The sequence below is a fragment of the Notamacropus eugenii genome, chromosome 5 (genome assembly GCF_028372415.1).
Source record: "Notamacropus eugenii isolate mMacEug1 chromosome 5, mMacEug1.pri_v2, whole genome shotgun sequence".
NCBI lineage: Eukaryota > Metazoa > Chordata > Mammalia > Diprotodontia > Macropodidae > Notamacropus > Notamacropus eugenii.
In genome coordinates this window covers 266,566,933-266,590,706 of record NC_092876.1, presented here as the reverse complement: position 1 = coordinate 266,590,706, position 23,774 = coordinate 266,566,933, and the positions used below count along the sequence as shown (strand labels likewise).

At 37.7% G+C, this 23,774-nt stretch overlaps 1 protein-coding gene across 11 annotated transcripts in view; it reads left to right on the top strand.

Moving 5' to 3' along the window:
• HECW2 (HECT, C2 and WW domain containing E3 ubiquitin protein ligase 2) overlaps positions 1 to 23,774 on the top strand; it is a 507,687-nt gene that overhangs the window by 325,047 nt on the left and 158,866 nt on the right. For all 11 annotated transcript variants that reach the window (XM_072612728.1, XM_072612727.1, XM_072612726.1 and 8 more), the window contains 2 exons: positions 11,687 to 11,781; positions 20,707 to 20,782. In XM_072612728.1, coding sequence (XP_072468829.1) covers positions 11,687 to 11,781; positions 20,707 to 20,782 — 171 coding nt within the window. The remainder of the gene's footprint in view (positions 1 to 11,686; positions 11,782 to 20,706; positions 20,783 to 23,774) is intronic.

The following is a 23,774-nucleotide window of genomic DNA, read 5'->3' as shown; positions in this document are numbered from 1 at the left end:
AAACATCTATCAATCAATACCATGCATTGTGGATACAATAGCAGAGATATAACAGTTTACATTTGTAAACATTTTGAAAGCAATTTACAAATGTAAACCAAAAGTTTACATTTTTTTCCTCCCCAGATTGAGTTTCCTTATCTTGCCTAGGTTAGAAATGTTGTGGGCTCTCATGAGCTCATTATACTACCTGAGTAATCAGTCCTACATTGTATTGGGATAGAAGCTTTAACCTGTCCCTGTTCTGACTCAGGCCAGTTCCACCCTCCTTAGGCAGCCTGATGGCCACTTGCTCCCAGGGACTCACCCACCATATATGTGCCTGGACTTAGTCAGGATTCTGGATACATTCTGTCAGCACTCCCAAATTCAATGAACCCTCTAGCCTTAGCCTTCCCCTATAGCAGCGATCATAGGTGTGGGCCACTATCTCCTGGAATGACCTTATGTATTCTTGGGGAGGGCAGTGACAGACAAGTTAAATATATATATGCAAACTAAATCTAAGTAATTTCAAGAACGAATGCTAATAACTGAGTATCCAGGAAGAGTCTCCTGTAGGAGCTGTTGATTTACCTTGATTGAAAAAATGTATAGCTATTACTATGTTTATTGTCCTTTTATCTTGTGATCCTTCTTATCTCTTGATTCCCTGCTCCCTCAACCAGCTTCCAGGCTAACTTTACTGTTTTTGTGTAAGGATAGAAACCCTTAGTATCCAGCAGGAAGGGTCAGGTGGTCTTATACCAGATGTTAATTCCTGCATTGACTTCTTCCCTCTCTTCTTACCCTCCCCGCCATAACTGAGGCCCTCCCCCAGCAGTCACTTTAGCTTTGACTCACTTTTTCGCATTTAGGATTAAAGCACATTTGAGATTCAAAAGACTGACAGCTATTATTCTCAGAAAGTTGAATATTCTCAGAGGATAAACTTCTCTTCTCATACTTCTAAAATTCAGAATAAGATTCCTTTGAAGTCTGAGAGAATCTAGTAGACAAGGAGAGATGTCACTCAAGGGAAGAAAACTTGAACACTGAAAAAGGATAGCTCTTAGAAAATTATCAAAGGATCAGAGTCCTGTTATGCAGCTAACTATGGCATCAGGTTTCTTAGGGAGGGAGAAGAAAAGACTTTAGAGATGGCTTTTCATAAAAATATGTTTGATTGATGGGTTTTGTCTCTGTATCACAGTCATTTCTAGGGGAAGAACTTAGCCTTCTGACAAAAAAATTAGCAATTAAGCAAAAAACCTTCAAAACAGTGATCACATCAGACTACATTCTTTATCACTAATAGTCACTCGCCTTCCTGCCATGAGGAGGGAGGCCTGTTTCTTTATCTGTCCATGGTTTTATTATTATTATTATGGGCTTCTAAATAGTCTTTTCCTTTGTGTCATGGTAGTCACTATACAATGTTTTTCTGGCTCTGTTTATTTAGGTTTGCATCAGTTGATCTTCCTCAATATTGAAGGAATCTCAAGCTGGGAGAAAGTGTGTAGGGACTGTGGATGTCATGTTGTTAAAACCCTTCATTTTCCAGATGAGACAACTGTGGTTAAATGTCTTGTCCAAGGTCACACAGGTAGTAAGTAGCAGAACCAGCATTTGAATCCAGGTGGTGAGACTCCAATTTCAGCATTCCTTCTACCATATAATACTGTCTTCATTGCAGTTCTGCACATTGCAGTTTCCTATTGGAGAGCACCCATTTTCTTTCCAATTCTTTACTGCCATGAAGAGGGACACTATTAATATTTTGCCTCACGTTGGATCTTTTTTCCTGTTTTTTTTTTTTAACCTCCTTCAAGTTTAGGCTTAGTAGTGAGATCATTGGATCAAAGGATATGGACAGTTTAGTCAGTCTCCTTGCATAACGTTAAGTGGTTATCTGGAGTGGTTGGACTGCTCCGTAGTTCCACCAACAATATATTAATGTGCCTATCTTCTCATGAATATCTGCCTTTGCTGCATATTGAAGTAACCTGGTTTTTCACCTACTGTCAATATTGTATATGGTTGGAATCGTAGGACTTTGGTTTCATACCTGTCTCTGCCACTTTCTAAACCTGTATGACTTTAGGGACATCTGTTAACCTCTTTGGGCCACCTTTATAAAATAGGAACAGGGTAGTAGATTACATCTGTGCCCCTGAACAGTGCTAGAGAAAGGCATATATCTATGCTGATCAGGTCCTCTACAACGTTATGTTCTCTAATCTCAACTGAGCCATCCCTATGGCAAAGCAATCTTTGTACTCTGCCCAGCTGACTATCTATTGTAGGATGTTTCTTGTAAGCTTAAGTTCTCCCATATTCTACATCTCAAAAATCCTTTGACATTATCCTTCATTGGGAAATTGTGTGGTATAATGGACTTGGAATGAGAAGACTTGGGTTCAAATCTGAGCCCTGCAACCCTGAGTAAATCACCATCTCTGGGCCTCAGTTTCCTCATCTGTAAAATGGAGAGTTGGAATAGATAGCCTGTAAGGTCCCTTACAACTCTGCATCTATGATCCTATATTTCTCTACTCTTTGCTTTTAGTGTTCTTGCCCAGACCAATCCTTTTATCCCCTTGTGATCTTGAGCCTAGAAGGGCAATGGAACCTGTCACAGGTTCCCCACTCCTCTGTCCCCTCCTATCTTCTCTGGTACTCTGCTTGCCTCCACAATCATCCCCATTCTCTTTGTAATTATCAATTTCCCTGTACACTTGTCCTTTTTTTCTGTTGCTTACAAAGATGCCAGTCCCCCTTATACTTAGAAAATGCTCTCTTGACCTAACTGTCCCCTCAAGCTATCATTCTTTCTTTTTGTACAGCCAGATTCTTAGAAGAAACTGTTCATTGTCATTGTGTCTTCTCCTCTCCTTCATTTTTCAGCCCATGCAATTTGGCTTCAGATGCCGTCATTCAACTGAAATTGCTCTCTGCAAGGTAATGGGTGATATTTTAATTACCAGATCAAATGGCATTTTCCATCTTCATCCTTCTTGACCTTCTCTGCAGCATCTGACACTATATTCTCTTACAGAATAGAGTACTCTTCCCTTCTCTCTGGGTTTTCATTATAGTTCTTTCTCTATTCTCCTTCCTGTTCTGCACTTCCCTTCCAGGCTCATTTGCTGGATAATAGGATTATCGATAGAAGAGCCTTAGAGGCCATCTGGCTTAATCTCCCTTATTTAATAGCCAACATCATTCATGCCTCATCTCTTGATGTATGTGGCATACTAGAGCAGTGGTGTCAAACTCATGGAAATGGAGGCTACCAAACTGTCCACAATGATCCCTATGGGCCACATGTTGCCTGGTTTTAAAATATAATATAAATTTGTTTCATTGCATTTTAATTTACTGTTAAATATTTCTCAATTACATTTTAGTCTGATTTAGGCCACACTTGAGAGTGTTGTAGGCCACATGTAGCCTATGAGCCATGTGATTGACACCTCTGTACTCTAGGGATGTAGCCTCAACTCTTTTCTTCTCTATAAACATTCTCTCTCTTGGCAATCTCATCAGAACTCATGGATTCAACTATCATTCTTGATGATGATGACTAAGATTATATATCCAGCCTTACTGTCTCTCCCAAGCATTAGTCTCATATTATCAATTGACTATTGGATGTTTCCAACTGGGTATGACATAAACATCTTACATGTCCAAAACAACTCATTCTCTCTTCCCCTCCCCCTTACTTCCTCAAATCCAATCCTCTTCCTCATTTATCTATTTCTTTTGAAGAAATGAGGGAGCTACCCTCCTAATCTCCCAGGTTTAGTAGATCAGTCAATATGCATTTATTAAAAGCCTTCTATGCACCAGACATTCTGCTAAACTCGGGGGACACACGCACACACCAAAAAGACAAAAGATAGTCCTTGTTCTCAAGGAGCTCATAGTCTAAAGGGTCATAACCTTGAGGTCATGTTTGACTTTTTCCTTTCCCCCACCGCCACCCCTAGGTTCAGACATTTGTCAAGTCTTATCGAATCTGTCCCCACATATGGGTCTTCTTTTTTCTACTTACACAGCCTTCCCCTAGTTTTCTTGCCCATAATACTAAAATGACCTCCGAATTCTTCCCCTTATATCCCATCTCTCCCCTCTCTAGTCCATTCTTCACATACACCAGATTGATGTTCCCAAGGTGCCGTGTCTGATAATACTTCATCCCTGTTCAAGAGGCTCTAGTGCGTCCCAACTGCCTCTCAGATAAAATGCAGACACCTTCTAGATCTTCACGGTATGGTCCCAACTGGCTTTCTAGGCTTCCTGCACATGACTGTTTTACGTGAATTCTCCATTATAGACAAATTGGCCTACTTGCTTTCTCTTCTGTCTGTATGAATTTCATCTATTATCTATGGGCCTCATTGACTCCAGCTGGTTATCTCTCCTAGGTGCCAATAAGGCCAGAATTATACATTCAGTGCTTCCTTTCTCATGGGATAGGGCCTAGGCCATGAGAACAATCCTATTTTTTTCTATAAAATTTGGATGCAGTCAAAAGGTCACACTTTAGGATCTAGAAGGCCACATGTGGCTTCAAGGCTACAGGTTCCCCACCCCTGGGATAGGCAGTTTCACTCTGTTCCATCACCACAGACTAATTCTAAATATGGCCAACCCAGATGTAAATGTAAAGTGCATACTTTTGGTCAAAAGGGGGTAGATAGGTGAGCAGTCAGATAAGTAAGTGTGAACTTATCTGTCCTCATAAATAATTTTTTTAAATGCTGTTCAATTGAATTCAATAATGTCATCTTCATGTATAAAGAACAGTTAGATATACCTTGTTGAATATGGGGAAGAGGATTATGACTAGTGTATACTTTTCATGTTTCTTGGGTATCCACTATACAAGGGATCTGTGGTTGAATAAAACTGCTTGATAATTTCAGCCAACAAGTATCTTACCTAACTAGCTATCACATAGGAACTAGTGAGTATATAGGGAACAAATACTTGTCCGTATGTTAATATTGTCTAATTCCTGCCAGGTGTCATTCTAAATGACATTGCTAAAATGCTAAAAAGAATTTATATCAACCTAAAGGCAGAGGTGGGAAACTGGTGGCCTCAAGGCCACATGTGACCCACTAGGTCCTCAAGTGTATCCCTTTTGACTGAATCCAATTTCATAGAACTAATCCCCTTAATAAAAGGCCTCAAGGCTGCAGGTTCCCCATCCCAGGCCTAGAGTCATACAATCTAAGAGCAGAATGGAAGAGAGGTCATTTTGTCCAGCCCACACCTAATGTAAATCTCTTCTGCAATATACCCAGCAGGTGATCATCCAGGCATTGCTTTAAGATCATGAGTGAAGGCAGGAGCTCACTGCCTCCCAAGTTTTTCTGTACATTAAACCTAATTTTGCTTCTTTTAACTTTTAGCTATCTCCTGTCTAGTTCTAGACCCTATACTTGTCTTAATGCAACAACAACAAAAAATACAAAAAAAGAGATGACAGTAGTTTTATTAGCTGCTATATCACACTGTTGATTCATAATTCTCCTTATTTTTATTTTTCCATTTACTTGGATAAATAACAGAGAGCCAAACACATCCTTGCAGTACTCCACTACAGACCTTCTTCCAAGCCAACATTAATAACTTTTCTTTAGACTTAGTAATACAACCAATTCTCAGGTCATTCCATGATATTTTCATCTAACCCACATCTACCCATTTTTAACACAAGAATAACATAAAAAAATTGGTAAAATATTTTGCTAAAATTTCCCTTAAAAAAGAAATAATAACATGACCTAATCTTTTAAAAAATTATTTAGTTTATTTTTAGTTTATGGGATAAAATAAGCATTTCTATCATATAGTATTATAATAAAAATTATATGAAACTGTAAATCTAGTACAGCTTACTATTCCTTTATATGTGTATATGAAGTTACCATGTAAATTTCTTTTTTTCCCTTTCTTTCTTCCCTCCCCATCATAGAGATGACTACCATTAAACACAAATATGTGTGTATGCATACATATATGCATACATATATTACATATACATATGTAAAATAATTCTTTAGGTACTTCTGTTTATTGATTCTTTCTCTAGATTCAGATAGTATCCTTATTCACATGTCCTTCATAGTTATTTATGACCTATTCTTGCTGAAACCATGCTAACTCTCTGTAGTTTACCTATTTTTCTTGTTTAGCAACCATCCCTTCAACAGTATGTTTTAGAATTTTACTAGTAATTAAAGAGAAACAGAGAGAAGTTTCAGATTCTCTTTTCTTCCCTCTTGGAAAATGACAACTTTGCCCATTGGTTCTGAATTATCTTCGCATTCTGTGGGAAATGTAATGATTCTATGGAAAAGAGGGTCCTTTGGGCAGGGGGCAGTATGTTGCCCCCTCACCCCCAGAAGGCTACATCTTCATGGGGTTGCCTCTTCCTCCCTATTTGGGAAAATTTTGTCTTTAAGATTTCTCAAACTTTCCATTAGCCTAGAGGCCAGTGGTTGGAATGGAGGGACAGAATAAAAGGATGGGTCTTCTTGAGAAGAGAAAGAGGGACCCCTCAGGGATGAGATGCCCCAGTGACAAGGAGATGCTGCCCCATGCCCACGAATTCTCTCCTACTTCTCATCATGGCTTGCCCCAGGAGGGGGTTTGTGAGGGATGGAAACATTTTAAGCATAGCGAGGCAGGGGATGGAGTCAGTTCCTAAGCCCTATCTTGAAGGCTGTGTCTTAATGTGGATGCTTCTGTTTGACCTTCCAGTGATTTTAATTTCCCTTGAAGCTTTGCTTAAACTTTTCCCATGAGATAAAGGTGGTAGGAGTGAACTTGGAGGTCAGGATATATCTAGAAGAATTGAATAACCCTCCTCCTTGTCTAAGTTGCTGGTCCTGAGTCATGAGACCAAGGACTGCTACCCTGGAAACATCCATTCCCCTGAGGGAAGTCAAATTTCAACTACTTGACTGAAAGAATGCTGGACTGAATGAAAGAACTGAGTTCTAGTCTCTGCTCATACATTAACTCTAGGTCCGTTTCTTCCTCTGTAAAATGAGCAGGTTGGATTAATTGGATGCTAAGGTCCCTTCCAGCACTAATAGTCTATGAATATGTAATATCTGGGCTCCATGTGACTCCACTTCAATTTCAAGTCATAGTTGAATATGGTAAAATCACTTAGCCTCTCTAGAAACTCACTTTGCTCCTCCATAGAGTCAAGGAGTTAAGCTAAATCTTTAAGAAGTTTTTGGTGGTAGTGATGGTGGTGGTGGTGTTATGAAGGATGTAACAGCTGATTTTAAACTTTCTGTTTGCTTCAAGGGTTACCAATTCAATATATTCCCCAGTAATCAAGTTTCTTGAATGCTTTAACAGCCTAGTTATTAAGATTAATTTAAATAGGAACTACTGTGTATCATTGTCCTTATAAAGCAGAGGTTCTATGAACTTAAAAAAAGCCTCAACAACTTGATGACTGTATTTCAAAATAATAGGTTTCCTTTGTAATCCTGTGTGTTTGATTTTATACATTAAAAACGTTATACTGAGAAGGGGTTTATAGGCTTTGCCACACTGCCCCAAAAGTCTGTGACACAAAAAAGTTAAGAACCCCTGCTGTGGGAAGGTAGGCAGCCTTCATCAGCAACCCTTAAGGTAACCAGGGTGCTCTGTCTGTCTCCCTAAGGGCTGGTGTCAGCCCACATGCCTTCAAGTGAGGATGCCTGTTGTGGTGCTTACTCTGGGAGGGGTTATAATCCTTATCCTTGGCACAAAAATTTCTAGTTATGATTCTGTCTGAAGCCCTTGTCGTTTGTTGGAAGCAGAGATGAAAATTTCACTTTTTTGCCCTAGAAGTCATAATCCTAATTAATGCTTTCTGTATTCTATAGTAGTAGCAGCAGCAATAGCAGCAGCTGAAGTAACCATAGAAATAACACTCATATAATAGGAATGTTGCTGTTGTGTTGTGTCTGGCTCTTCATGACCCTTGGGGCCGTATTGTTCATGAGGTTTTCTTGTTGAGGATACTGGATTAGTTTGCCATTTCCTTCTCTAGTGGATTGAGGCAAACAGGATCATATAGCTAGTAGTATCTGAGGCTAGATTTGAACTCAAATCTTCCTGACTCCCAGTACTATACTGCATCCATTGTACCACCTAGCTACCTAGTAATCAATTTGACAGATATTGAGAGGTTCTCCATCTGATCCTTGATACATGCCTGTGAAAATGGCAGGTCTCTCTTTTTTTTTTTAATGTTCATTGACAAATAGGAGCCTTGGAATCCCTTAGCAGGGAAGTTCCTACCATTACTCTTCATTTTTTCTAGCCCTTTCCTTTATTGGGTGACCTCTTACGTGACAATACCTGTGTGTTCATATCACGGTACCACAGAATTGAGAGCTGAAAGGGACTTTTGTTACCGTTCTGACCATTCTATACTTGTAAGGAATCCCTGCTAAAACAGACGTTCTTCAGGAGGTGTCTCCTCCCTACTCTAGGTCCACCCCTTCAGAAAGAGACTCATATCTGTGCCTTAATTCCCAGTGTTCGATGGTCATTTCTCCTTTCTTCTCTGTTACTTTCTTTAGCCTTTAACCATCTTAACATGTCAAGTTTACCTTCTCCTTCAGATCCATTTTATTACTATCACCCTGAATTTTTTCTTCTGTTCTTTTTTCTTAAATGAACATTTTCTTCTTTCTGATAGCCTAGAGAGCAGAGAGATGTTAGTATAGCCCCTTCATCTTCTTTTATAAGAGGAAACTAGGATTTTTAGGATGAATAACATTCATTTTAATGTAGTAGGATTGTTTTATTGAAAAACCAAAATTAAGTAGCCTAAACACCATGAATTTGTTATTGTGTGGTCCTTTCATTAAAAAAAAAGTTTATGCCCTTATTTTTGAGTATTTATTATTTCAAATTCAGTAATAATGTCCTTTCAGACCAAATTATAGGCATCTAGTTTACATAGTGGATAAAGTTTGGAGCCTGCAGTCAAGAAAACATCTTCCTGAGTTCAAATCTGACTTGACACTTACTAGCTTTGTGTCCCTTGGCAAATCACTCAAACTTGTTTGACTCAGTTTCCTCATCTGTAAAATGAGCTGGAGAAGGATATGGCAAACCACTTCAGTATCCTTTGCTAAGAAAACCCCAAAAGGAGACATGACACTATTGAAACAGTAACAGCACAGAAAAGCCAAATTATGTGAGAAAAACTTATCCTGTATTGATCAACCAGAATAAAGCTACTCTACATCGATACTATCTATTGATTCATTAAACTCTCTAAGAACAATTAATTCTTTTGAAAACCATTTTAAATGATTAGTTAATAATTTATCATTCACACAGACTTATTAGTGTACTTAATAATTGCTTCTCCAGTATAAGTTTCAGGTTTAAACTGTTCTTTCAGCATCATACAATGGAAAGAGCATTGGTTTTCAAGTCAGAGGGTGCACCTAGCTGGAAGTCTTGGCTCTGCCATTTATTACCTGTGGTATTTCGGGCAAATTACATAAACAATCCCCTGAAATTTGGTTCAGAGAGCATGTCACTGGTGACAAATTCTTGCCTTCCTTCCCTCCAGCTCCCGTTTACTTTTCTTTAATAATCTTTTCTATAGAAGATGACACCTTGGCAAAAAAGCAACATTTAGCAGTTATATGTCAGTGGTTCTGAAGCAATTGTCCCAAGAGAAATACTTTTGACAGAAGGAAATGCCTTTGATCACACTCTGTTTATGCTCTTTGATCTTGTTCACTTTATAGACGCTTTCTCAGGGAAGTAATTAAGATTTGTATTTATCTAATTCTTTTTTATGTATCAAAGATATTTAGAAAAAAACCTTCATTTTTAGAGGTTAATAGGCATCCAAAACAATATTGATACATTAAAGTCTCCCGATGAAAGGTTAAAGCTGCATGGTATCAGACACAACATTTTAAATGAAATAGATACTTGGAAACATGTTTTGGAAGCACTGACCCACTTGAAAGCTTATTTATCTGTTTAAGCTGTGATGAAGAGAATTTATTAAATACTAAATCCTTTTAAAAGACAGCTTAATTCTTAAAGTAGCAAGTTTCTTCTTAAGGCAGCTCTAGATGATGCTAGATGGTAATAATAAACTTAACATAGTTGTAATCCTGTTATAAATATCCCAATATAAAAGAATATGAGTTTTTTGAAAGTTTTAAGTTAAAGTCATAATCTAGCATAATAGAATCCCATTTTTAAGGATTCTGTTAATTCCCAAACCAGTCTGCTACAAAGAAATTTTCATGAAAAGTAGAAATTGACATCCATCTTAAGAAGTTTATAGAAAAAAGTCCTACTTCACAATGAGAAAGAAATCACTAAGTCTAAGTTTGCTTCAAAACAATTTTAAAATCACACAAAAATCTCAATAAGCATAATTAAAATCTGGTTCACTATTGGCTTTTATTTAATGAAACTGACATTTCCATAAAGTATGCCTTTTTTGACTAGCTAGGAAATGTGCCTGGGAAAAACAAATATATGTGTGTGTATAATTGGATGTATGTATTACATATTTATATATAATTGAATTATATATAATATATATATAATTGACTATTAGAATATCATATATATGTATGCATACACACACACACACACACACACACACACACACAAAGACCTAGTGCCTTAAGACAACACATATTATAAAAGTAACTTAGCTTTTCAAACTTTGTTAATTAGCCTGTTTTTACTGGCTATTCTTAATAACTCACTATTATGGGCACATTTAACAAAAAGTGAGTTCTCCCTCAAGTGATTTCAGGAATACCATCACATTTTCAAGTGTGACATTAGGAAATCATATCAAGACTTTGGAAAAGATCAAAGATATGTCAATAAGTACACCAATAACTAACTTGTTTTTATCAATATTCTTTCTCGTTTAAATAATCAATGATTTTCTGATTGGTTTATTACATTTTTTTCTATTTCATTTTATAGATTATCTTTACAATACACATGTATAGCTTTAGTCATGTCATGATAGATCTTGGGTTTTGAATAGATTAGCTAGTCATAGGATTGTAGTTCTAGACCAGAAAGATCCTCAGAAGCCATCTAGATCAACCTCATCATTTTGGTAGATGAGAAAATTGGGACCTGGAAATGTTAAATAATTTGTCCAATGTCATATACTTTCAAGGCAAAGTTTAAATCCAGGTCACAGACTCTAGAATTAGTGCTTTTTCCATAAAGCCTTTGATTTTACACATTAGCAAACTGAGGAGCATAAAAAGAACTGACTAGTGATTTGTCTAACTAGATTATAAAACTCTTTAAAGGAAGGGATGCAATCACCATTTTTTTTTTAAATCCCTACCAACTGGTATAGTGAACTACACATAGTAAGTTTCAGTAAGGGTTGTCTGAGCTTAGTTAAATTGAATACATCGCCTATACAACATGGATGTGAAGCATTCGTATCAGACTTTCAGAGAAGCTGTCAAGATATAAAAGGAAACAGGAAGCAGAACAATTTGTTGCTATCTGATTTGGCTTTTGGAAATGAAATAGTTCTTCAAACTGAGTGGACTATAGAAGCTCCAGTTTGGCTTCATATCCATATTTAATTCAAGAGTGATTTGATGCTACAATTTATTTAGGTAATTGATTGTGTTCTTGTTTTGTTTTACAGCGGAAATAAAAATATGTTTTAAATACTACCATGGCATTAGTGGAGCCCTGAGAGCTACTACCCCATGTATTACGGTGAAAAATCCTGCTGTGATGGTAAGTCCAATTTGCATATCCCATGATTAAATATAGGCATGGACAGGCATCATGATCATTGCTGTTAAAGCAACATTGCCATATTTATGGTGGACAGAACAGGAAATAGGCTCATGACATGGAGAGCCTCCATTCTGAAAGCACAGCAAACCATAGGCATTGCCCCAGTTTAAATAAGGAAGCAAATTCTAGAATGTGTAAAAAGGAGAGATGGAGGAATGAGAGTGATTCTTCTCATTACAAAAGAGTCTTGGCTTTATAAAATTATTAACTGTAGGATGCCTTTAAATGGAAGCCTTCCAGTGAATTCAAGTGTAATATTTCACCCTAGTAAGTGCTTTCTCAGTCGAGGAAATCAGAGTGGTTTGTGCCACTGCTAATCAGTGGGAGAACAAGGACAAGGCATCTCTAACAGTTTTATAACATGTTAATGGCAAAATGTACTTCTCTTACAAAACATGATATTTACACACAACTTTTCTATACACCTATTGAATGAAATGAAGTTTAACTTTTCTTGTGCAAAGTTTTAGACAAATCTAGTCATTACAAAAGAGTGAAAAATATTGACTCTCCTAGACTAAGATCTCAACAATCCTGTGAGAATTTTTTCCCCAAATTTATTAATTTATTTGTTTTCAGTTTTCAACGTTCACTTCCATAAGTTTTAAATTTTCTTCCTCCCTCCCCAAGATGGCATGAAGTCTTATATGGGCTCTATACATACATTCCTTATTAAATTCATTTTCACATTAGTCATGTTGCATAGAAGAATTATAGAGAATAGGAGAAATGGGAGAAATTGTGAGAAAAACAAAACAAAACAAAACCTAACAAAAGAGAAGATAGTCTGCTTCATTCTGTGTTCTGACTTCATAGTTCTTTCTCTAGATGTGGATGGCATTTTTTACATCATGACTCCTTTGGAAATGTTTTTGGTCCTTGCCTTGCTGAGAAGGGCTAAGTCTATCATAAAACAGTCCTCGCACCCTGTGGCTTTTCTGTGCATAATATTCTCCTAGTTCTGCTCACTTCTCTCAGCATCAGTTCATATAAGTCTTTCCAGGTTTTTCTGAAGTCTGTCTGTTCAGCATTTCTTATAGCACAATAGTATTGCATTATATTCATATACTACAACTTGTTTCCTAATTGATACACATCCCCTTGATCTCCAGTTTTTGGCCACCACATAAAAGAGCTACTATAAATATTTTTGTACGTGTGAGTCCTTTTCCCATTCTTATGATCTCTTTGGGATACAGTCCTAGAAGTGATTTGGCTGGGTCAAAGGGCATGCACATTTTTATACCCCTTTGGACATAGTTCCAAATTGCTCTCCAGAATGATTGGATCAGCTCACAGCTACACCAACAATGAATTAGTGTTCCAACTCTCCCACATCTTCTCCATTTATCATCTTCCTGTTTTGTCATGTTAGTCAATCTGATAGGTGTGACATGGTACTGCAGAGTTGTTCTGATTTGCATCTCTCTAATCAATAGTGATTTAGAGCATTTTTTTCATATGACTATAGATAGCTTTAATTTTTTCCTCTGAAAACTGTCTGTTTATATCCTTTGACAATTTATCAATTGGGAAATTACTGGTATTCTTGTAAATTTGATTCAGTTCTCTATATATTTTAGAAATAAGACCTTTATCACAGACACGAGTTATCAAAATTCTTCCTCAGTTTTCTGCTTCCCTCTTAATCTTGGTTGCATTGACTTTGTGCAAAAATTTTTCAGTTGAATGTAATCAAAGTTATCCATTTTGAATTTCATGATGTTCTCTATCTATTGTTTGGTCATAAATATCTCCATTCTCCATAAATCTGACAGATAAACTATTTCTTGCTCCCCTAATTTGTTTATAATATCAGCCTTTATATCTGGATCGTGTACCCATTTGGACTTTATTCTGGTATACAGTGTCAGGCATTGGTCTGTACCCATCTCTGTGTGAATTTTGTAGGCTGTTTGTGGAAAAGTATCTTTGTATAAATTGGTGTATCTTCAAAGGATCAGACTATCCTAACCTAGGTTCAGAAAGAAATCTCTCCATACTTGAAGCTGTCTCTTGGAAATCCACTTGAGGGACCAACGCTAATACAAACTATCTCCTGCTTCCCACCTCAGCAGTTTTTACTGTGCCTAAAGTATCACAGATTTAGAGCAGGAAGAGAACATGGACCATTGAGTACAGCCCATTTATTTTACAAATTAAGAAATTGGGTCACAGAGAAGTTAAGTGGCTTCCCAAGGTCATGCATTTAATAAGTCATCTAAATCAGGATTTGAACCCAAAATCTTTCTGACTTCAAATCCAATCTTCTACTCTGCCATATTGCCTTACCATGAAAAGATGAAATTGACTTAAAAGGGGGATATACTTAGTGTTGTAAGATTTTTGTGAAATGCCCCTATAATCCTATTTTAGTCTTTGTTATTTTGTGCCCCTTTCTTTTTAAATTCAGAAGTTCACAAGAAATAAATGGGAAAAGGGATTCTTTTTCTTATATATTATCTAGTATAGAAGAGAAATTTTTTAAAAATTTCCTCAGTTTTATTAACTGTAGACACCACCATGAGACATTTCTGTCACCTGATTGACAAGGATTAAAAATAGGGGCTGTTGGGTTGCTACACAGATACCCTCTGGTCAGTGTCTTCACTTTAGAAACTGGCTAATGCTTTAGGATCTGGACAAAAAGGGGAAAAAATCAGATTAACATGAAAGAAATTGAGGGTCGTATCTGCCACCCAGAAGGTTTGACATTCCTGGCTTGATGTCACCAGGGCTCTTTCCCGGGATCCGGTGGGGCTGAGCAATCTTTTTCTTCTTCCTTAATTTTTTATCTACATCAGGGATGAGGGAACCTGTGACCTAGAGACCACATGTGGCCCTTTAGGTCCTCAAGTGCAGCCCTTTGACAGAATCCAAGTTTTACAAAACAAATTCTTTTACTAAGGGGATTTGTTCTATGAAGCTTGGATTTAGTCAAAGGGCTGCACTTGAGGACCTAGAGGGCCACATGTGGCCTCGAGGCCATAGGTTTCCCCACCCCTGATCTAGCTCTTTGAAGAAATGGTTATCCAATCCTGAAGACAAAGCATCTAGGCAAATAAATTACCAAAAATTAGATAATCAATTCAAACCTTCAGCTAAGCATTCATATAGGAGTCAATAGTTGGGTAGCAGTCAGAAGAAATAAAAGGAGAAAGAGTTCAGTTTGATTCAAAGAAATGCTCAGGAGGCCTGAATTCTATTTCTCCCTCTCCTGACAAGCTGAGTGACAGTAAATGTCTTTTGACCTTCTGAGGGGCAGTTTCTTATCAAAAGAGAATGTCAAAAGAGAATGAACTAGATAAATTTTGAGGTCCTTTCCAGTTCTAATGTTCTATGACTACATGAATGGGACTTGATAATCATTGAAGTGCAAAACCAATTCCTGAATGGACAGTTAGTTATAGCTCAACATCCCTTGTACTTCCTATTTTCTTAGATGTTTTTAGATATTTGCTAGTTTTCATTATTCATGTCTACATTTTTATGGAGCTTTGAAAACAATTTGAAAAATATCCAGGTATCATTAATCTAGCTGTTTAGTGTCAGATACATCCTATGCCATTCTTGACTATTTTCTTACACTTTGACATTTAACAATTATCAGTACAGACTGACATAATTTGACTTTGGAATGTTAAAAAGTAAGTGTGAACCTTGAGCTAACCAGGGTGCCTTCAGTGACAGTCATCTTTGAAGAATGAATTAATTGAAATAATTTAATAAGTGATTTATTAACTTATTAAATAATAATTTATTATGTGTGCTACACACTATACTGAGTACTGGGGATATGAATGCAAAAGGGAAGATAATCCCTCACTTCAAGAAACTTACATTCTAATAAAGGGAGATAAGATAATAGCTAGAATTTATGCATCACTTGATGGCAGTTAGGTGATGCAGTAGATAGAGTGGCAGGCCAAAAATCAGGAAGATTCAATTTCGTGAGTCCAAATATGGCTTTCAACACTTTCTCACTGTGTGACCCTGGGCAAGTCATTGAACTCTGCTTGCCTCAGCTGGCAAACACCCCAGTATCTTTGCCGGGACAACCCCAAATGGGGTAGGATATGACTGACACAGCCGAACACATACGTCACTTGAACACTTGCAAAGTGCTTTACCTATGTGATCTCATTTGATCCTCACAATGATCCTGTAAAGGGAAGAGCTTTTATTCACATTTTACAGATTAGGAAACTGAGGCTGAGAAAAATTAAATGACTTGCCCAAGGTCACAAAGCTGGTAAGTCTCTGGGGAAGGATTTGCACTCAGCTCTTCTTGACTATGAATTCATCACTCTGTCAATAATACCTCTCAGCTACCTTGTTATGTAAGGTAGTGGTGGCCAGGGAAGGATTTTTTTGGCTTAGAGAATTACAGGAATGGGGAGAGGTATCATAAAGGAAGCATATTGACATATCCTTTCTAGTAGTAATGACAATATTGATTTGATTAAGGTTCTAGAACTAGAAGGGAAGGGAAGAATTACGGAGAATGGCAGAAGATAGGAATGCAGGCAAAGCAACTCACAGGAAGATGATGGGGAGTAAAATGAAACATGCCTGAAACCAGCCTAGGTACAGGAGACAACATGGAACATTTACCAGTAAAAGCAGCCACGCCCCACAGTCTAAGTTCTAGAGCTGAAATGAGAATATATATACATATAACTCTCTGTGGAAAATAGAAATTTATTTTTCTAGAATGACTAATCATTGGGAAGCTAGATTTGAAAAACTCTCCACCACTGTATCTGAGTACTTACTTATGCATGATAGACATGGTACAAAACACTCAAAAGGACCCTCATTTTGTTTGTTTCTAGTTAGCTTTGGTAAATGGTAGAAAGAATTTAAGATATTGCTAATCACAAAATAAAGCATCACATTAGTAAACATTTTGAAATCACCTTTATCCTAGTTAATACTAAAAATAAATGCAGTCAAAAATTAGGGCAATGCAGAAAAACAAAACCAAAAAAACCTCTTGAAATTCCCTGATAGCTTCCAAACCTAATTAGAATCTTTCCAGCTTCTTTTTTCTTGGTCTGGAGTAATCAGAGCCTCTAGATGTCACTAAAGGCATCAGATTGTTCCAGGCTAAAGAAAAGCATTACTTTGGTGCTATTGATTTTGCATTAAGATTACTCTGTCACAATCGGTGGATAACTTTGAGGTAATTAATCTGTGTCAAGCATGCTATGAAGACCATCACCACATTTCTGTATTCAGAAGTCCTCCGGTACTTTAGAATCAAAACAGTTCAGACCACAGATCAGATAATGAATTTGGGTGGTTAATGTGTTTGATCAAGGTTATATAGAGTGCTCTCTTGCGTGCTCTCTCTCTCTTTCTCTCTCTCTCTCTCTCTCTCTCTCTCTCTCTCTCTCTCTCTCTCTCTCTCTCTCTTTCTTTTCCCCTACCCCCCTGCCTTCTTCTCTCTCTCTTCCCTCTCCCATCTCTCCCCTCTTCTCTCTTTTCCCTCCCCTTCCTCTCTCTCCCTTCTACTTCCCTCCCTCCTCTCCTTCCTTCTCCATCTCCCTCTTTCTTTCCCTTCTCCCCTTTCTTCTCTACTTCCCTTCTCCCTCTTTTCTCCTCCCTCTCCCTCTCCCACTCCTTTCCTCCCTCTGTCTGTCTCTGTCTAGTTCATCAGATCATAGAACTGGAAATGCCTTTAAAAGTCATCAATTCTGTCATCTTACAGAGGAGGAAATTGAAACCAATAATGTCTCCCAAAAGATTTGAAACCTGGGTAATCATTCCTCTCTTCAGCCCCCAAGTCCCAAAGGCCCAAGAGACCTTTAGGAAAGAGGGAGGAAGAAAAAGTAGAAAACCTTTAGGATCTACTTTCCTCCTAAAACCCTCATATGACTGTCTAGGTAGCTCCAGAAGGGAAAAAAGTATGAGTAGCAGAGCTGTAAGAAGTCTGTAGTATGCTACATTGAATAGAAGAAATTTATTTTTAACATCCTGTCCAGCTAGCTCTAAAAATTTAAGGGTCCCATAGAAATAAACAGGCTTCATCCATACACAGCACAAGTGGTACAACTGTTGTTTCACAGCTGGATCTCAACAATAGACTGGGAAAAAGGGACTGAGAAAGCTGTTGAGCAATCAGCAGAGAAATACCGCAGGGAAGGAAATGAGCAGCAGTGTTAGCAGTAGTGGTTTCCTCTCTCTCATATCCCTTTTGGGGTGTGTCAAGGCCAAAAGAAACCTTCACCATCACTGTCACTGATGTCTTTACATCACTGTGATTCATCAGAGCACTCAATGATGCAGACGTTTCAGATACACAGAGCAGGAAATCCTCTGACTGTGGGACTGATGAATGCTACCTTCACTGTGACTTATTGTTTCTCTCCTGGGCTGATGTGTTCTGGAACTAATCTATAGACTGAATTTCTTCAAACAAAACACAAATTCCCCTCCTTGTTGTGTATAGATGTCAGTTCCTGACATCCATCTCTTCAATTTTGGAGTAGTCTTTCACAACTTTTCCTGTTGGAGAGTAAAACTGAGCCATGAATTTTGCAAGTGTTGCTTCCAATTAGTGCTGTGTAGGATAATTGGTCTAGTCTGGAGACTGTCATTAGAGGATGTGATTTCATAGAATCAAAGAATTTGAAGGGATCGCAGAGACATCTAATAACCTGTACCTGGACAGGATCCTCATCAATGTTAGCCATCACTTGAAGATCTCCAATGAAGGGTAACCCACTACTTTCTGAGGAAGCCTTCTTTTTCTCTTTTGGATAGCTGTCATTGTTGGGATGTTTTTCCTTACCCCAAGCTTAAACCCACTCCTATTGGTGCTTTCTTTGTAGTATGCCAGGGAATTTAAGAAAGTTAAGGGCTAAAAGGACTCTGATAAATCGAAGAATGTCTACGGGAGGGCTACCCACTTAGAGAAGGGCCTGTGAGAGTATGGCATATGAGAAATGAATGATGTTTAAATTAGAGAAGAGTAGCCTTAGGGAGATGATATAATAGATGTCTTCATCTATTTGAAGGGCTGTTACGTGGAAGATGATGTTAGACTTGTTCCAATTGACCCCAGAAGGGCAAGGAGCCAGCCAAGCAGAAGTAGATTCAATGGGTAAAAGTTGAAGAGAGGAAATTTTAGGCTTGATGCAAGAGAAGCAGAAAAGACTGCTTGCAGAAGTGTATTCCTCTTCTAACAAAAGCTGGACAACCATCCTGCCTGGTACGTTGAGGAGAAGATTCGTATTAAGTGAGGGTTGTACCAGATGACCTCTGAGGTTCTTTACATTCCAAGATTCCTTGGTTTTGTTTGATCTACATGCTCTCAATTAATCAATAAACATTTATTAAGTAAAACTATCTGTCAGGCAGTGTGCTAAATGCAAGGGATACAAAAAGAGGAAAAAGACTTCAAGGAGCTTATGATCTAATGGCTGGAGAGGCAACATGGTAGAAGGGATAGTGCACTGCCTGGGAGTCAGGAAGACCTGGATTTACATCAGATCTCTACCATGGAGCAGATTTTGGCACTTAACCTTTGTGACTTCCAGATTCCTCATCTGTAAAATGGAGATAATAATAGCATATACCACACAGTCTTTTTCTGAGGCTCAAATGAGATATGTGTAAAGTATGCTCACTTGAAAAGCACTATGTAAATATGTGATATTATTTCTATTATCATTAGAATCCCATTGCACCAAATTAAGTCATATATTTAAAATGCTTTGCAAATCATAAGGTGCTATATAAAAGTCGGTGGCTGTTAGTATTTTTATATGAAAATACTATATAAGAAGTAAAGAGCAGATAGTCAAATATAAACTAATATTAAGAGTGGGAACAACCTGTTCAAGCTACTATTTTTAAGAGAATTGTGACCAGGGGTGTGCTGGTAGATGTTTAGCAACCAGCTCTCTGAGGGGGAAAGAGGAGTTACACACAAAACATATTTTTAGGTTTAATCTGTATTCTTAACATTTTTCTCTATCACTTTCTTAAGTTTAGACAATCAGAAAACAAGAAATCAAACTCTGATTTGTAGCCAGTTTTTAAAGTGTAAATGCTCACAATGAAAATTGTACACCCTGAATGTTCCCCTACTTTCAATGAACACCTAGCCAGGAACTAGCAGCACAGAGTGGGTACTCAACAGTATTTGGCAATGGTGATTTTAGCTTTCCCTCTGAAGTCTATTTGGTATAATAGAATAATGCATTTATAAGTACTAAAGATCTTTGATGCTTACCTCACAAAAGCAAGTGAAAAACTAGAACTTTGAGGAAGTTGATTTGTGCTCATGAAATGGGTATATCTCTAGCCTCTTCGTTCCAGAGGTATCCAGCTGTGTTGGAGGTAGCTGGATGGTGCAGCAGATAGATTTGCAGACCTAGAATCAAGATGACATCAGTTCATACGTGGCCTCAAATACTTCCTAGTCGTGTGACCCTAAGCAAGTTACTTAACATCTAGTTGACTCATTTTCCTCAGGTGTAAAATGGGGATGGTAATAGCACCTGCCTTCCTGGGTTGTTGTGAGGATCAAATGAGATAACTGTAAAGCACTCAGCACAGTACTTGGCACTGTACAAAAGTTAACTATTATTACTATTATCACTATTATTGAGATTTAGGAGCACATCTTTGTCTAGTCCTAATAAAACTTGCAACCTTTGCTCCTATTCCCTAAGACTGCCTTTGTGAAACTACCTGGACCTGGGAAAGATAAGACTTGTTATTTACTCAGTGTTGGTAAATCAGTGTTAATTGTGTTACCTGTGTAAGTGATCCTCCAATGCAGGTTGGGTGATAGAATCATTGCTGCTGCCATGACATCATCTCTAATGCTTTCAATGGTTTTCTCTTCAGATGGGGGCAGAAGGCATGGAAGGAGGTGCCTCAGGAAATCAACATTGTCGGAAATTAGTCAGTTTTACCTTGTCAGGTAAGTGATTTTTATGATCTTATAAATCATTTATATGTTCTAAAGACACAGATACATGCTGCCACCGCCCCACATACTCTCAGATTTCACATATTTTTAGGTTTTCTAGTAGTATTTCTCATTGAGTTATAAGCAGATTACTTATCAAACACAATAGTCATTTGACGACCAGGCAAGTTAGCTAATGGTTGCCATTGTAGAAGAAGTTACTTCTTTAAGCTCCTCATTTAAAAACTCAGATGTACAAAAAGAATTAACTAGAATGCAGCATGTGGCAATCTAATTAGAATTCTGTTACATGCTGAAAACAACCTATACTTATCTATTTGTATTCAAGGAAGGAAAATAGATTGTATGGGTATGAGGAAAACAAATATTCTCTGGTGGCAATGGGAAAATATACATAATAGGTTGGAAAATGGCTGAAACGTACTGTTATTAAGAAAGGTGCAATGAGTTGTATGTTTGCCATAGAACTTAGAGAAATGTCTTGAATGACAAAATCAAGCAAACTCTCAGAAAAGCCAGCTTTCTTTCTTTTTTTGACAAGCTATTTTTTGGCCAACATCTGTGAAACAAGGAATTCGTGCACAATAAAGCTTAACAGCTGTCTGTCACTATAAAACTCTCTGTTTTTGTGCTCATGAAGGTGTTGTGTTTCTGAGACTTAAATCACATTCATTTGCTTTTCTTTTCAAGTGACAAACTTGGTAAACAGTCATAGAATTTTTCAGCTTTTCAGGTCAAAATAGAATAGATAAAATTAGCCAAAGAGGGGAAAATTATGCTAGTTCTTAAAAGACCAAAGACGTGTGTGTGTGCGTGTGTGTGCGTGTGTGTGTGTGTGTGTGTGTGTGTGTGTGTGTGTGTGTGTGTGTGTGTGTAAGCATTTTCTTGAAACTGACTGACAAACCCTATTTTTCTGCCCTGGATGAGTTCACCTCTCCTGAGGCAGTCTGGTGACCTCTGCTTCTGGGGATCTACTGTATTGGTGCCAGACTTAATGCAGATACCTGAGCCACTTTAACCTCATTGAAGCTCAGAACTCCTGAGCTCAGTCAACCCATTAGCCTCAGACGTCCTAGCAACAAGGACCATGAATGTGGATCATCACTCTTTGACAATAGTTATTAACAGGTAGAACAAGATTAGAGGTTTCAGTAATAAAAAGATAAAAATGAAAACATTTAAAGGCAACATTTTTAATGGCAACAGTAGTAGGTGTGAAGTCAGAGGAATGGAGTTGGAATCCCTGCCCCCTCCCAACTCCCCCACTCCTACCTCTAAGATATTGGAAAAATCCCTTTCCCTCTATGGACTGCAATTTCTTCATCTATACTCCCGGGGAGGGGGGCTGCCTTAATGATCTTTCAGGTACCTTTAAGGTCTAAACCCTATTATATTTCTATTACCATTACATTTCCGTTACTTAGGGCACATATACAGAACGTTTTATATATATGTGTGTGTGTGTATATATACACACACACACATATAAATTCATTGGTGGTGCATAATCTTTTGAATTTCTTTTCTCCTCCTTTACCTTCCCTGAATGTCAAACTATTTAACAGGAAAGCCATTGTGTAACTTGGTTTCTCTCATAATTTCAGAATTTCTTGGTCTTATTTACCTGAATTCTGGGAAGCCCAGACTTACTGGTTGAGAACAAAGAAATGGGTTGATCATTCTATGGCCTTGTGGTTTCAGAGGTCCTTAGATTCCAGCAGTATTGTTGGGGAAACACAAGACCTATGCCTTTCCCCTCTCCTCCATGACCCAGAAAGCGAACAAAGTAGTCGTTCTGAACAGAGTTTGAGGTTTCTCCCAGAATACATCACAATGAAGCAGTCATTTTCCCCTCTTTCTTTGACTTACTTCCCTTAACCCCAATAACTCTGAGGAAGTTTTAACAAATGAATTGCCTTCACCGCGTATAAACATTTAGTATAACTTGGACTGGGGATGTTTGTCCAGATTAGGTTAGCCTGTTTCTGCATTACATAGATCAGAATAATTTTAGCTTTCTTATCTTTTCTTCCTCATCCTCTTACTCTTCCTACAAGATGTTTATTGGAAACAGAGAAATTTGAGACCCATAAGTCTATGTTACCCTATACTGAAAATCCAACAAAGTATAGACTTTGAGCATATCATATGTTTTTTAGTTTTAAATTGTTGTTGGGTATTCCTGGTAAACAATAAAAAAATGCCATTTTGGCCAGGTTACCATACTAACTCACATATTGGTCTTATGGATGATGAAAGTGTGGATGCAAATGTAGAATTTTTATATTGAATCATTATTAACACACCCCTGGGGAATGACCATCTGGAACCTGAGAATTCTAGGCCATTTTACTAAAAATAGGAAATAAGCTCCAAAACACAGGTCAGTATTTTTTTCTCTAATTAAATTGTTCATAATATTCAGCATGGGTAGAAAAACAACACTTTCCAAAGTACCAAAAAGGACTAGCACATGGAGAATATGATGGAGAAACAACATATAACCAAAGAGTTATGAAGAAGAAAAAAGCCGTAAGGCAATAAAGTGGATTGTGTTGAACTTGGTGTCAAGAAGACCTGAGTTTGATTCCTGCCTCAGCTACTAAGGAGCTGTGTGACCCTTGGCAAGTCACTTAACCTCTCTCAGTTTCTGTGTCTTCATCTCTAAAATGGGTATATTAATAGCGCCCACCTTACAGGTTTGTTATGATGATCAAATGAGATAACACATACAACCCTTTGCAAACCTTTAAGGTTCTATATAAATGGTAAATATTATAATCATTATTAATAATAACTTTAAAAAAGGAATAAAATTTCATCAGAGAAATATATGAAAGGAAGAGAAAATGGATTGATCATGTGGTGAGGGCAACAGTTGATAGTAGGATGGCCAGAGTTCTCTGCTGGTACCCTCATAATTTTAGAAGAAAGGTAGGAAGGCCTCTAGCAAGTTAGGTTGACTCCCTACACAAACTTATGG